General features: G+C 42.3%; 1 protein-coding gene across 1 annotated transcript in view; it reads left to right on the top strand.

Annotated features, from left to right (window-relative positions):
- Psmd12 (proteasome 26S subunit, non-ATPase 12) overlaps positions 1-13,227 on the top strand; it is a 28,258-nt gene extending 15,031 nt beyond the window's left edge. The window contains exons 4-11 of the mRNA XM_008843194.3: positions 1,687-1,794; positions 4,324-4,428; positions 6,970-7,119; positions 7,204-7,338; positions 7,813-7,925; positions 9,436-9,610; positions 10,772-10,849; positions 12,685-13,227. Coding sequence (XP_008841416.1) covers positions 1,687-1,794; positions 4,324-4,428; positions 6,970-7,119; positions 7,204-7,338; positions 7,813-7,925; positions 9,436-9,610; positions 10,772-10,849; positions 12,685-12,894 — 1,074 coding nt within the window. The 3' untranslated portion in view covers positions 12,895-13,227. The remainder of the gene's footprint in view (positions 1-1,686; positions 1,795-4,323; positions 4,429-6,969; positions 7,120-7,203; positions 7,339-7,812; positions 7,926-9,435; positions 9,611-10,771; positions 10,850-12,684) is intronic.
- Positions 13,228-15,248: the final 2,021 nt, after the last annotated feature.

Below are 15,248 nucleotides of genomic sequence, written 5' to 3' on the forward strand. Positions count from 1 at the left end.
GCTGGCCTTGAACTCACAGAGATCCGCCTGCCTCTGCCTCCCAAGTGCTGGGATTAAAGGCGTGCACCACCATGCCCGGGTTTTTAAAAAAATTTTTATGTGTATGAATGTTTTGCCTGCATGTATATGTAAGTGTACCCGTGTCATGCAAATGCCTGTGGAGGCCGGAAGAGGGTGTCAGATCCCCTGAAATTGGATTTACAGATGGTTGTTAGCCACCATGTGGGTGCTGGGAACTGAACCTAGGTCCTCTGCAAGAGGAGCCAGTGCTCTTAACCACTGAGCAATCTCTCCATCCCCCCCGCCCCCCATTAACTCTCTGTCTCCTGAGCCGAGGTCACTCCAACCTTAACTTTCCTAACCACTCACCTATATATTTTCATAGATCAGCAGGCTGTTGACTTTCCATTACAATGTGGACATTGTTTTGCCTCTATCCCCTCCCATTTTTACAAATTATTCCATAATCTATTTGGAGGGATTTATGTTTTGTGAGGTACCAGTTGTTCCAGAATCTTAACATTTATTGGAAGAGTTACATTTTACAATGAAGCCTTTAGCTTAGCTGTGTGCCTTGCTCATTGATGAGGCCCACCATTCTGGAGGCTGAAGCAGGAAGACCAGTTGAACCCAGGAATTCAAGCACAGCCTGAGCAACATAGGAAAACAACCACCACCAAAAAAGAACGCCTTAGCCTTCTGGAACATCTGGGTCTCTACAGCCAGTTTTTTTTTGTTTTTTTTGTTTTTTTTTCAGAAAAATAAAACCTGTGCTACTTGAACATTGTTTATCATGGCAGTTTTTCCATGATAATGTGGTTTACTTTTGCTATCTTTTTTCTTGCTGGTTAGCCCTTGCTGGCCTGGAACTCACTATGTGGACCAATTTGGCCTTATACATAGTGAGTTCCAGGCTAGTTGGAGGAGACCCTGTCTCAAAAAAAAAAAAAAAGACAAAAAATATAATGATAATGTAACATCAAATCAGTGTTGTCTTAGTGTCTCATAGCCCTAATTATTATCAATGATCTGCTGTTATTTATTTAAAGTCTAGTTTAGAGGTTAGCAAATGATTGGGCCACTGACCAAATCTCATCTGCCATCTATTCTTTAAGTGGGAAAAAACCACATCCATTTGTACCTATATATTGTCTCTGTCAGCTTTCAAGTTACAAAGGCAGAGTTGAATATTTGTCACAGACTGTACAATCCACAAAACCTAGAGTAGTCACTTACAAATCTTTGTTAAGGTATATGGAAAATGACTGTCCTGACTCAAATCACAGACTGTTAGACCTAGGGGAACATGGTCTAAACCCTTTTATAACCCATGAGGAACCTTTCCATGGTGCCTGTTAATTGAAGAGGGTAAGGGGACCTGGCTCCTCCCCTCCAGAGAATGGGTCTGTTTACCTTCTGCCTCTGCCCCCTGTTCACCAGGGGATTCTGTTCTTCCCTTTTTCCCTCATTGGTCTGCTGCCATTTTTCCATGCTCTTCTGCTTGGCTGCATTATACTGTTAGTGGACAGTCAGTATTTTACTATGGGGAGGTCTTGATGCGCTTTATTCTACTATAGTGATTTTAGCGTCTCATGTTACTTGAGACGACCAAAAATGATCAGTAGAATATATGTTTTTCCTGTATGAAGAATGAATTTCACTTATAAATGGTTTGTAATATTTTAGGCTGTTGCAAAAATGGTTCAGCAGTGCTGTACTTACGTTGAGGAGATCACAGACCTCCCAGTCAAACTTCGATTAATTGATACTTTACGGATGGTTACAGAAGGAAAGGTGAGTTTTCTGTTGGATAACTTCTTATCTGCATCCAGAGAAGGCTAAGTATTTATACATTTCATCTAAGTATTTGTATGTATATTTTATATTTTTTAAAAAGAAATAAATGGTTTAATTCAACCATTGTTATCTTTGTATAACTTTTAAATATCTTGCTGTAAGTGAATTAATATATTTAAATAGCAGTATTCTTTGTATAACCAGGTTTTTGGGGGGTTGTGTGTGTGTATGTGATAAGGTTTTACTGTGTAGCCCAGCCTGACATGGAGCTTGTGATCCTGTTGCCTTGGCCTCTTGAGTAACTGGGTTACTTTGGGTACTGGGTTACTGGGGGGGGGTTCTTTTTGAAACAGGGTCTCCCTGTAGCCACATCTGGCTTGAAACTCGCTATAAAGACCAGGCTGGCCTTGATCTTAGCGAGATCCACCCACCTCTGCCTCCCAAGTGATGGGATTAAAAGCATGTTCTACCATGTCCAGCTGGGTTATGTGACTTTTTAAGAATGAGTCAAGGAACTGGAGAGATGGTTCAGTGATTAAGAGCACTGGCCGCTCTTGCAGAGGACCCGGGTTCAGTTCCTAGCACCCACATGGTAGCCAACAACTTTGTATAACTCTGGTCCCAGGGGATCTGATGCCTTTTCTGACTCTGTGAGTGTTGTATGACACAGGTACACTTACATACATGCAGGCAATACACTCATACACATAAAATAACAATAATATATTTTTTTAAAGAGCCAAAATTCTACATGGCCAGGACGTTTTAGATATGAGGAAATTGTATATAAAGATAGCTAAGTGGGCCACTGAGATAGCTTAGTAGGTAAAGCTTCTTGCCATAGACTGACTACCTGAGTCTATTCCCTGGGACCCATGTGGTAGGAAAGAACTGACTTCTACAAGTTGACCTCCATGTATGCTCCATGGCATAATGCCTACACACTAAAATAAATGTAATTTAAAAAAAAACAGAAAACTCAACTATAGGCTGGGCATGGTGGCGCACGCCTTTAATCCCAGCACTTGGGAGGCAGAGGCAGGCCAATCTTTGTGAGTTCGAGACCAGCCTGGTCAACATAGTGAGTTCCAGGACAGCTGGGGCTACAGGGAGGCCCTGTCTCAAAAAGACCGAAAAAAACACCCCAACTATCAGAGCCAGGAGTAGTGGTATACACCTTTAGTCCAGCACTTGGGAGGCAGAGGCGGGTGGATCTCTGTGAGTTCAAGGCCAACCTGGTCTACATAGTGAGTTCCAGGACAGCTGGGACTACAAGGAGACCCCATCTCAAAAAGACCAAAAAAAACACCCCAACTATCAGAGCCAGGAGGAGTGATATACACCTTTAGTCCAGCACTTGGGAGGCAGAGGCGGGTGGATCTCTGTGAGGTCAAGGCCAACCTGGTCTACATAGTGAGTTCCAGGACAGCTGGGACTACAAGGAGACCCCATCTCAAAAAGACCAAAAAAAACACCCCAACTATCAGAGCCAGGAGGAGTGATATACACCTTTAGTCCAGCACTTGGGAGGCAGAGGCGGGTGGATCTCTGTGAGGTCAAGGCCAACCTGGTCTACATAGTGAGTTCCAGGACAGCTGGGACTACAAGGAGACCCCATCTCAAAAAGACCAAAAAAAACACCCCAACTATCAGAGCCAGGAGGAGTGATATACACCTTTAGTCCAGCACTTGGGAGGCAGAGGCGGGTGGATCTCTGTGAGGTCAAGGCCAACCTGGTCTACATAGTGAGTTCCAGGACAGCTGGGACTACAAGGAGACCCCATCTCAAAAAGACCAAAAAAAACACCCCAACTATCAGAGCCAGGAGGAGTGATATACACCTTTAGTCCAGCACTTGGGAGGCAGAAGCAGGTGAATCTCTGTGAGTTCAAGCCCAGCCTGGTCTACATAGTGAGTTCCAGGCCAGCTGGGGCTACAGGAAGACCTGTTTCAAAACAACCAAAAAAGGAAAAAAACATTAATTAAAAAAATTGTGTGTGTGCATGCACAATTGTGTGCAGACCAGAAAGGGGCATCAGATCTTTTGAAACTGGAGTCACAGGCTTTTGTGAGCTGCCCATTAGTGAGTGCTGGGATCCAAACTCCAGGCCTCTGCTGAGCCCTCTTTCCAGCCCTGCATATTGTTTTTTGGGGTTTTGTTTTTTGTTTTTTGTTTTTTTTCTTGGTCTTTTTTAAAGACAGGGTCTCCTGTAGCCCCAGCTGTCCTGGAACTCACTATGTAGACCAGGCTGGCCTTGAACTCACATAGATTGGCCTGCCTCTGCCTCCCAAGTGCTGGGATTAAAGGCGTGCGCCACCACGGTGCTTTTATACAGGCATTTTCTCTCATTATGGTTCTGGTTGTGTTTGTGAGATGTAAAAGGTCTGGTGGCATTGTGTGTGGACAATACAGTGTTCAGCAGTAGGAGATGACTCTTGCCTACTTTGATTAATAGTTCAATTATGCTTTTCAAATTTTTAACACATTCCTACAAGAGTTTTGATAATACCAATTTCTGTTTGTAGATTTATGTTGAAATTGAGCGCGCTCGACTGACTAAAACATTAGCAACCATAAAAGAGCAGAATGGTGATGTGAAAGAGGCAGCCTCCATTCTACAAGAGTTGCAGGTAAGGTGCTCCTGGAAACTGCTAAGTACGGTTGGAAGAAAAGTTAGAATCAACAGATTTGCCTTAATTTTTGTACCATTATCTAAACATTTGAATTCTCAGAAAATCAAGATTGAGGGGTGGGGATATGTTTTTGATAGGAAACTACAGACAGTATGTGAAATGAAGAGTCTTTTTTTTGCTTTTGGGTTTTTTTGGTCTTTTTAAGACAGGGTCTCCCTGTAGCCGTAGCTGGCCTGGAACTCACTATGTAGACCAAGCTGGCCTCAATCTCACAAAGATCCACCTGCTTCCCTGCTGGGATTAAAGGCATGTACCACTATGCTTGGCTTGAATAGAGTCTTGATAAACTATATAAGTATATTTGACAACTACTATATAAGTAGTTTTGACAAAGCTATTACAATAAATGTTTACAATAATGAATTACTTCAGCTGACTTTTTTTTTTTTTTTTTTTTTTTTTTTTTTTTTTGTTTTTTTTAAGACAAGGTCTACGATAGCCCCAGCTGGCCTGGAACTCACTATGTAGACCAGGCTGGTGTTGAACTCACAGAGATCCACCTGCCTCTGCCTCCAGAGTGCTAGGATTAAGGGCATGCACCCCCACACGTGACCTCTTTGACATTCTTGACAATTCTGTGCTGATAGAAAACAGACCACCACTTATTTGTCAGAGCTTATGAGTAGGGAATCTATGGCTATACAGGGTAGCATTAAGAAAGTTCTTTGGGGGAGTAGAGAGATAGCTCAGGGTTTAAAAGCACTGATTGCCGTTGCAGAGGACCCAGGTTCAGTTCCCAGCACCCACATGGTGGCTAACAACCATTTATAATTCCAGTTCCAGGGGATTCAGCCACTTCTTCTGGCCTCTGGGGACATTACATGAGATTGGTGCATGTACATACATGTAGACAAAACATTCATAAACATAAAATAACAAAAATTTTTTTTTAATATTTTTATTTTATGTGTATGCATGTAGTGCCTGCATGTAGGTAAGTACATCCATGGCCTGCAGTGCCCATGGAGGACAGAAGAAACAGCATTGTCATATTCAATTAACAATCTCCAGAGCTAAGATGCGTCTCTTTCAAAACTGGCTGTAAATTTTTAGGTTTACAGTTGAATTAATACAGTTACACAATATTGCACTCTGTATAAACACAAAAGTATTTTTTAAAAACACGTTCTTTGGGGCTGTAGAGTTGACTCGGTGGTTAAGAGCATTGACTGCCCTTGCAGAGGATCCAGGTTCAATTCCCAGCACCCACATGGCAGCTAACAACTGCCCTAACTCCAGTTCCATGGGATCCCACTCTCTCTTCTGACCTCTGTGGGCATTGTGCGACACGGGTACACCTCCAAACAGGCAGGCAATACACTCATAAAAATAATAAATAAAATTTTTTAAAAATGCATTTTGGGGGGCTGGAGAGATGGCTCAGCGGTTAAGAGCACTGACTGCTCTTGCAGAGGACCCAGGTTCGATTCCCAGCACCTACATGGTGGCTTTGAACCGTCCTTAACTCTAGTTCCAGGGGAAGCCCTCTTCTGACTTCCAGGGCATTGCACAACATGGGTGTACTCACATGCAGTACACGCATACACATTAAAAAAAAAAAAAAAAACAAAAACATTTTTTTGGCTTGATAATAGCATTCTGTGTCTTCATTGTAGTAGTGGTTATATACATCAATACATGTATTAAAATTTGTAGAACTTTTTATGCCGGGCATGGTGGTGCATGCCTTTAATCCCAGCACTCGGGAGGCAGAGGCAGGCAGATCTCTGTGAGTTCAAGGCCAGCCTGGTCTACATAGTGAGTTCCAGGACGGCTGGAGCTACAGGGATCTCAAATAGACAAAAAAAAAAAAATTTGTAGAACTTTATACCAACAGGGGTAAAACTCCTTTTTGTTATTATAATTCATAAACTCTTACGTTCCTGAAGGTAATTTGCTTTTTTTTAAAGATGTGTGTGTTTGCATGCGTCACATGTCTGAGGGTGCCCACAAAGACCAGAGGGGGCCATTGAATCCCCCTGTAAGCTGGAGTTACAGGCAGTTGTGAGCTACCTAACATGGGTGCTGGGCACCAAACTCTAGCCCTGTGGAACAGCAGCAAGTGCTCTTAACTCTTGAGCCATCTCTCCACTGCTATAACTTGGTTTTTTATATAATTACCAACACTGTACATGAATAAAGTTTTTTTTTAATATTTATTTTTATTTTATGTGTATGAGTATATTCCCTGCATGTGTATAAGTGTACTTGTGTCATGTGATGCTAGAGGAGGTCAGAAGAGCGTGTCAGATCCCCTGAAACTGGAGTTCGGACGTTTGTTAGCCGCCATGAGGGTGCTAATTATTGAACACGGGTCTTCTACAATAGCAGTCAGTGCTCTTAACTGCTGAGCCATCTCTCCAGCCCCATGAATAAAGTTTTGATATTTGACATGGTTGAATAGTTTAATATCTACTTTATTGCGATTTATGAAAAATACTAAGTATTTTAAACTTACCTGAGGAATTACTCTGCTAGGTAGAGACATACGGATCAATGGAGAAAAAGGAGCGAGTGGAGTTTATTTTGGAGCAGATGAGGCTTTGCCTAGCTGTGAAGGATTACATCCGCACACAAATCATCAGCAAGAAAATTAACACCAAATTCTTCCAGGAAGAAAATACAGAGGTGAGCATTGTCTCTTGACTACATGTTTTCATTGAAAGCGTTAAAACCCACAAGCCCTAGTTTATTTTGTCAATTTTTTTTCAGAAATTAAAATTGAAGTACTATAATTTAATGATTCAGCTGGATCAGCATGAGGGATCCTATCTGTCGATCTGTAAGCACTACAGAGCCATCTACGATACTCCCTGTATACAGGCAGAAAGTGAGAAGTGGCAACAGGTAAGACGATGCTTTTAGAACTTCTTCTGGCTTCTCAGGCAGGCGCACACACACACAAACACAAGTAAGTCTTTTTAAAAAAAGTCAGGCCGCGTTTGGTGGTGCACACCTTTAGTCTCAGCACTTGGGAGGCAGAGGCAGGTGGATCTCTGTGAGTTCAAGGCCAGCCTGGTCTATTTAGTGAGTTCCAGGACAACTGGGGCTACCAGGAGAGAGACCCTGTCTCTAAAAGACAAAAAAAAAAAAAAAAAGAAGTAATTCATAATAGTAAATATTTATTGTAATAGTTTTGTGAAAACTAAGTGTTACCAAAATATATGTGAAAGGCAGCCTGTTAAGGTTTTTTTTTCCTTCTAAGTCTTTTTGAGTACAAGATTTAAAATTAGAACATATAACTTGCATAATTTTTTACGTCTTACCAAAGTCTCATTATGTTTCCAGTTACATATAAACTATTGCTTGCAACTTTTTTAGGCTTTGAAAAGCGTGGTTCTCTATGTTATCCTGGCTCCTTTTGACAATGAGCAGTCAGATTTGGTTCATCGGATTAGTAGTGACAAGAAGTTAGAAGAAATTCCCAAGTACAAGTAAGTATCTTTGTAACTGGTAAAGGACATCTCTGTAGAAGTATCACCTTAGAAGGAAGTCAATCCCTCTAGCTATATACAGCTGCTGCTAGATTAGAGAACAAACTACATCAATGCCCTGGGGCTTCGTGGTGTTCGGGAATGTCAGTCTGAAAGTGTGTCATATGTGAAGCAGGTGTGCTTCATCTGAAGGGTTATGGACTATTGTTTAAGAGTTGTTTGGGCCTGGAGAGATGGCTCAGCTGTTAAGAACACTAGCCCCTGCAGAGAACTTGGATTCAATTCCCAGTACCCACATGATGGCTGACATCTGTCTTGAAGGGAATCCGACACTCTCTTCTGGCCTCTCTGGGCATTGCAGGACAGGGGTACAGTTACATGCAGACAAAACATTCATATACAAAAATAAATTTTTTTAAGATAACTTTTTTTCTTTTCTGTGTTTAGTATGTTTATAGTTCGTTCAAAAGTTGACAGGTAGACCAAGGAGAGCACAGAGTGTGACATAGAATGCTCTTCAGAATCATGAAAAAAAGACAAACACTTCGTAAAAATCAAATTTGTCATATTCTAAGTAAAAGTGATGAAATAGTTTGGGGTGTGTGTGTGTGTGTGTGTGTGTGTGTGTGTGTGTGTGTGTTTAATTTACTGTAACACGGGCTGAGACTCCCTCATCTGAAATGCTTAACACCAGAAGTTTTTCAGATTTTGAAATCTTTGCATGTGTACAGTATGGAGTCTTAGGGATGGGGCCCAAGTCTAAACAAAGTTCATTGCTGTTTCATAGAAACCTTATCCACTAGCTGGGCATGGTGGCACACACCTTTAATCCCAGCACTTGGGAGGCAGAGGCAGGTGGATCTCTGTGAGTTCAAGGCCAGCCTGGTCTACATAGCAAGTTCCAGGCCAGCTGTGGCTACAGGGAGACCCTGTCTCAAAAAAAAAAGATCTCATCCACGTAGCTAGAAGTTAATTTTCTGTGGTATTTTAACTTTGTGCATGAAACACAAGCTTGTGTTCATTGAGCCAGCAGAAGGCAGAACTCTCTCTGTCTCATTGCATTCCTGGTTCTGCGACTCTGTGCTGCCAGTGAGCATCACTTTCTTATACGTAACCACATGTAAGTTTAACATTTTAAACTTCTCATTCTACCTTCAGATACATAAGGTTAGGTGTGGAATTTTCTACTTGGCAACATGTCAGCACTCAGAAAATTTCAGATTTGGGGTTTGCAGGATGGCCCAGCAGGTAACAGTGCTTGTAGCCAACCCTGACCAGAGTCCAGTCTCTACCCATATGGGGGAAGTAGAGAGCCAGTTCTCACACGTGCCATGGAGCATGTGTACCCGCAGTACATACCCATACACACACAAAAAAATAGATGTAATGAAAAGAGTTTCAGGTTTTGGAGCGCTTTGGATTTGGGGTTTGGGGTTAGAGATACTTAGCCTATATTAGGTGGTCCTTACTGATTATAGATTCAGAATACTAAGTTGTATAAAATTTACAGGGATCTTTTGAAGCTTTTTACCACAATGGAGTTGATGCGCTGGTCCACACTTGTTGAGGACTATGGGATGGAGTTACGGAAAGGTTCCCTTGAGAGTCCTGCAACTGATGTTTTCAGTTCTACAGAAGAAGGTGAAAAAAGGTGGAAGGACTTGAAGAACAGAGTCGTTGAGCATGTAAGAGTCTGGCATGTAAAGATGACAATTTTTTGACTAGGTGGGGTAGAGACAGGGTCTCAATATGCAGCCCTGATTTTTACTTAAGATTTATTTTTTTATTTTTAATTATGTGGATATGTATGTATGTATGTGGATATGTATATGTGTGAGTACAGGTGACCCAGAGGTCAGAAGAGGACCTCAGATCCCCTGGAGCAGGAGTTCAGGCAGTTACGAGCCACCTGATTGGGTGCTGGGAACTGAGCCCAGGTCCTCTGCAAGAGCAGTCAGCCACCAAGCCATCTGTCTGGCCCTGTGTTTATAAATCTTCACTTCAGGACTTTTGCCCCTGTGCTCAATGCAGCAGTGATAGAAACCTGTTGAAATACCCATTCTTCATGATGTGCCAGAATCCATCTTACCTTGTTTGTCTGTTTTTCTCCTGTTTGCGACTTTTCAGCGCAGATAGCCAGGTGTGCTGGCTCACACTAATCCCAGCAGTCAAGAAGCTGAGGCAGGAGGACTGCTGAGACTGTTTTGAGACAGGGTCTCCCTGTAACCCAAGCTGGACTGGAACTCACTATGTAGACCAGGCTGTCCTTGAACCCACAGAGACCTGCCTGCCTCTGCCTCCCAAGTGTGAGGATTAAAGGCGTGAGCCACCATGCTTGGCAAGTCTTGATGTTTTGTTAAGAACACTAATGTTAATGAATAGTAAAGGGGTATCTGTCTCACTTCACCATTCCCCATGGAAACTAGGGAATGTAATTTATTTGTGTGTTTTGTTTTTTTGAGACAGGGTAGTCTAGACTGTCCTCTGAACTCACTGTAGCAAAGGCTCTCCTTGAATTCTTAAACCTCTGAATTCCACCTTCCCTCCACACACCCCACCCCTGCTTATTTAAGAATTGTTTTTTGGGCAGGGTCCCATTGTTTAGTCCTGACATGTCTGGAACTTATTGTGTAGATGAACCAGCCTCCAGGTGCACCTGGACACCCAGCTTTGAGTTAGATAAAATAACAAGTTCACAGAAGCTAAAGTTTACTCAGTGTTGTTTTGTTTTTAAGTTTAGTACCAGCTTCTTTCTAATGATAGGCATTACAAAGTGAAAACTCTGAGTCTGATGAAACAGCTGGCTGGCTTTCGAACCTGCTGAACTGTTGTTTGTCTTTTGCCAGAACATCAGAATAATGGCCAAGTACTACACTCGGATAACAGTGAAGAGGATGGCACAGCTTCTGGATCTCTCTGTGGATGTAAGTACTCAGTGCCTTGTGAGTGTTTTCTGTGACCATTGTGTGTGGCAGTCAGCTTGTAAAAAGGGAGTGTGCAAGAGCTGTTTCTTGTTTATGTTAAACCTTCATTTAGAGGTTCGGGGTCCAGGGTTCAATTCCCAGTACACCAAATGCATCCTTTAAATGTTAATTTTACATGGATTAATCTGAAATCCACAATGTGTTCATAAATCCAGTGTTCAAATTACCACACAAATGGTCTGTGGAATTAACATTTATGAAGTAGATGTGACTGGCTCACTATAAATGGTGCCAGTGTTTGTTAGAGATGTATCGCATTCACATTTGCATTTATGTTGACAGCACACAGAAAGACACAAAGAGGTAAAGGTAGACATCCTGGCACATGCTTGGAATCCCACACTTAGGAGGGAGGAGGATCTGGAGTCTGAAGCCAACCTGTCATACATGGGGCCCTGTCTTTTTTTCCCCTAAAAAGCCCAATTGGGACCTGGGTCTTGTGCCCTAGGAAATGGGGTGTGGCCAGAAAGGGGCCGGCCCTCTCCCACCGTCCATAACATCTGTTCCATAACGTCTGTTAGTGTAGAACCTGGTTCTGAATCATTCCTAAATAATCTGCTCATGGGTCAGGATTTTGTAGGGAAAAATGCTCCCTCACTGAGATCTTTTGAAAGTCTGGCCTCAACACAGGTGGGGAAAGGCCATTTCTTTTGTGACAGTTCAGCTGGAAAAGAAGAATCATGAGCTAGGCCTGTTGGCACACAACTTTAATCCCAGCACTCAGGAGGCAGAGGCAGGTGGATCTCTGTGAGTTCCAGGCCAGCCATTGCTACATAGACCCTGACTCAAAGATAAACAAGATTTAGAATCATGACAATATTCAAGTTCAAAGGCTTGACTTGGGCTGGAGAGATGGCTCGGTTAAGAGCAGTGACTGCCCTTACAGAGGACCTGGGTTCGAGTCTCAGCACCCACGGCCTTCTGCAGCTCCAGTTCAGAGGATCTGACGCCCTCTTCTGGCTTCTGAGGGCAGTGCACAACAAGGGTGCGTTTACATACAGGCAGGCAATACACTCATACACATAAAATAACATGACTCTTGGTTAGATGGCTCATTCTCAGGAGCAGAACAGAGTCCTTTAAAGTGGCTTATCTGTGAATGCAGACTTGCTGGGTAACAGAGCATACATTCTACTCAGCATTTGTGGAAACAGCTATATCATAGCACCTCTTTTATTTTTTTGGTCATTTTGAGACAGGGTGTCCTTGTAGCCCCAGCTGGCCTGGAACTCACAGAGATTCATTCACCTGCCTCTGTCTCCCCAGTGCTGGGATTAAAGGAATGTGCCACCATGCCAAGCTCATAGCACCTTTTAAGTAAGGCTGGGCATCCAGCTCAGTGATGGAGTGCTTGCTAGCATGTGAGAGGCCTTGGGTTTGACTCCTAACACCACAGGCAAAAGAGAAGGGAATGACTGTAAAAATGAGTAAGCCAGCTGTTTCCCAACCACCACCAGGAACAGTCTGCAGGGAGGCCTGTTCAGACTCTGGCCTGATTCTGAACACTCTGAGGTGGGGTGGGTTGGTTGGTTGGTGACAGGGTCTGACTGTAGTCCAGACCGGCCTCCTGTGCTCATCTTCTCGCTTCTACTTCCCAGTGCTGAGATTGTAGATGTGTGAATAAGAGACTCATATTCCCTTGGTCATTAGACTGATAAAATGTTGTAAGTACATCATTGTTGTCAGTCTTGGGTATTCTTGGTTGGAAAGTTTTTAAAATGCTTCCCTGAAGTTTCCTTTATCCTGTCTTAATCCATCGTGTCTCTGTTTTACAGGAGTCTGAGGCTTTTCTTTCAAATCTAGTCGTTAACAAGACCATCTTTGCTAAAGTAGACAGGTTGGCCGGAATTATCAACTTCCAGAGACCCAAGGATCCAAATAACTTATTAAATGACTGGTCTCAGAAACTGAACTCATTGATGTCTCTGGTTAACAAGACTACACACCTTATTGCCAAAGAGGAGATGATACATAATCTACAATGAGGGTCTCTGCTCTTAGAAAAGACACGAAATTGAAAGTCATTAAAAGAAAAAAGACTGTTTTCATGGTGTATATGTTTTTTCTTATTCTCTGCTCCTTTGTCTGAAATGTTCAAATAGTGAGTGTTTGAGGCCCCTCTGCCTTCTCCATCTGGTTTCATTGTAACTCTGCATTTGTAACTGGTGTGAAGATATACTGCATTTCCATTGTCTGAATACATACAGATGCGTGTCATAACGTACCCGAGTATGTTTCCTTTCATTTGAAAACTTGCAAGCAGTTTTTATTCAACTAACAACCATATAACAGTAATAAAGCAGAATGTGTGTGTTCACTTCCAGAGTTACCTCTGCTTCCTGGGGCAGTGATTTGACTTGTGTTGATGAAAAGTTGTGTGTAAAGCCATTGCTGACTTACTGGGATAAAGAAACAGCATAGAACATGTCAGAATGTTCTGGATAGAATTGTGGTTTGTGTTTTGGTGTTGTGGCAGGAAGCCTGTAGTTAGGATGTATATGGAGTGATATGTATATACATGGTAGACATGGGCTTTTTTTTTTTTTTTTTTTTTTTTTTTTTTTTTTTTTGTCTTTAGATGGTCTCATGTAGCCCAGGCTGACCTGGAACTTGTTATGTAGTGGTAAATGACCTTTAACTTCTGATCCTCCTGCTTCCACCTCCCAAGTGCTAGGACTACAGGTGTGCATCCCCACGCCTGGCTTGACCAAATGACTCCATCAGCGTAAGCTGTTCTCTCTTAAATGCTGTTACCGGAGTTACCACTTTTTTTTCTTTCTGTTCCTTTACCTCCCCCCTGCCACCAGCTTTCTTTGTATGAACTTAACACATGACTATTTTTGTTGTACCAGGAATCTAAACCCGGGCATCATACATGCTAGATGAGTGCTCTCTCATGAGCTAGATCCCCAGTTAGTTTTTTTGAGACAAGGTCTTACTGGGTTGCTCAGGCTGGCACCGAACTCTGTAGCCCAGCAGGCCTTGAACTCCTTGGAGTCCTCCTGCCTAAATTAATCACATAGCTAGGATTATAGGCCTGTTCCACCAGACTTGGCTCATCAAGTCATTTTTGTAAGGTTTTTTCGGGGCCTTTACTTAAGGTCTAGTTTCATCTTTAATGTTCCCAGTTCATTAACTCCAGTAACTTCACTTCCGTGGTCTCGTTCAGACAAGAATTAAAGCCACCCTCAGTAAGTTTTATAGTTTAAATTTTTTTTTCACAAAATTGGAACAAAAATTAGTTTTATCATCTAACATCTAAGATTAATTAACATAAGCAAATTTTGGAAGTATTTTTTAAATTTCAGTCAGAAAATAGAAAATGTTAGAAAGTTTTTAAGGTTTTTTTTAAAAAAATATTTTATTATTTTATGTGTCTGAGTGTATTGCCTGCACGTATGTGAGTGCACCTGTGTTGTGCATTGCTGCAGAGGTCAGAAGAAGGCTTCGGATTCCTCCGGAACTGGGGTTAAGGACGGTTCGTAGCCACCATGTGGGTGCTGGGAATTGAACCCGGGTCCTCTGCAAGAGCAGTCAGTGCTCTTAACTGCTGAGCCATCTCTCCAGCCCCTATTTAAGGTTTTTTAAATGAAGTGTGGTCTGTACGTTTTTTAAAAATACAAATGAGAGCCAGGCGTGGTGGTGCATGCCTGTAGTCCAGCACTTGGGAGGCAGAGGCAGGAGGATCTCTGTGAGTTCAAGGCCAGCCTGGTCTACATAGTTTCAGGACAGCTGGGGCTACAGAGAGAGCCTGTCTCAAAAAGACCAAAAGAAAATCCAAATGAGAAAAGAAAAAAAACTAAAGTTTCAGAACATTTATCCCAATTTCCCATTTAATAATCACTAAATTGTCTTATTTCATGATCCTGGGATTTAGGACAATTGTGGGGCCTCTGTAATATTTATGTCCCTAGTCATGGTGTCATAAAGTATGGCAGTAATCTAATTTGATTCTTGGGAAATTAATGCCTTAATAACATCATCTGCTATCATTTATCTTTTAAAAACCAAAAGTATGGCAAGCTGAGAAACACTGGGGATTCACACGCAGCAGTAAGTGTGGCTTCAATTTTCTTTTGAATGAAAAGGATAGTGATCATTTTGTGTTGTTCATTTGTGAGCAAGCTGGAGCTGATTTGAATCTAGCTTCATCTGTCTGGAGGGACTTGGCACCCAAAAGCTTGTCCAAGCCTCAACTAGCCAGACCTACCCTGACAACTCAGGTGCTCCTCCTGGTTGGTCAGTACTAAACACACCTACACAAAAACTCAGCTACGTGTGAGGATTTGGCACCGTTTGTAACTGTCCTGGTGACCAAATCTCTGAATTTCATAAATTG

The sequence above is a fragment of the Nannospalax galili genome, unplaced genomic scaffold, assembly GCF_000622305.1.
Source record: "Nannospalax galili isolate Female #2095 unplaced genomic scaffold, S.galili_v1.0 scaffold781, whole genome shotgun sequence".
Lineage (NCBI taxonomy): Eukaryota > Metazoa > Chordata > Mammalia > Rodentia > Spalacidae > Nannospalax > Nannospalax galili.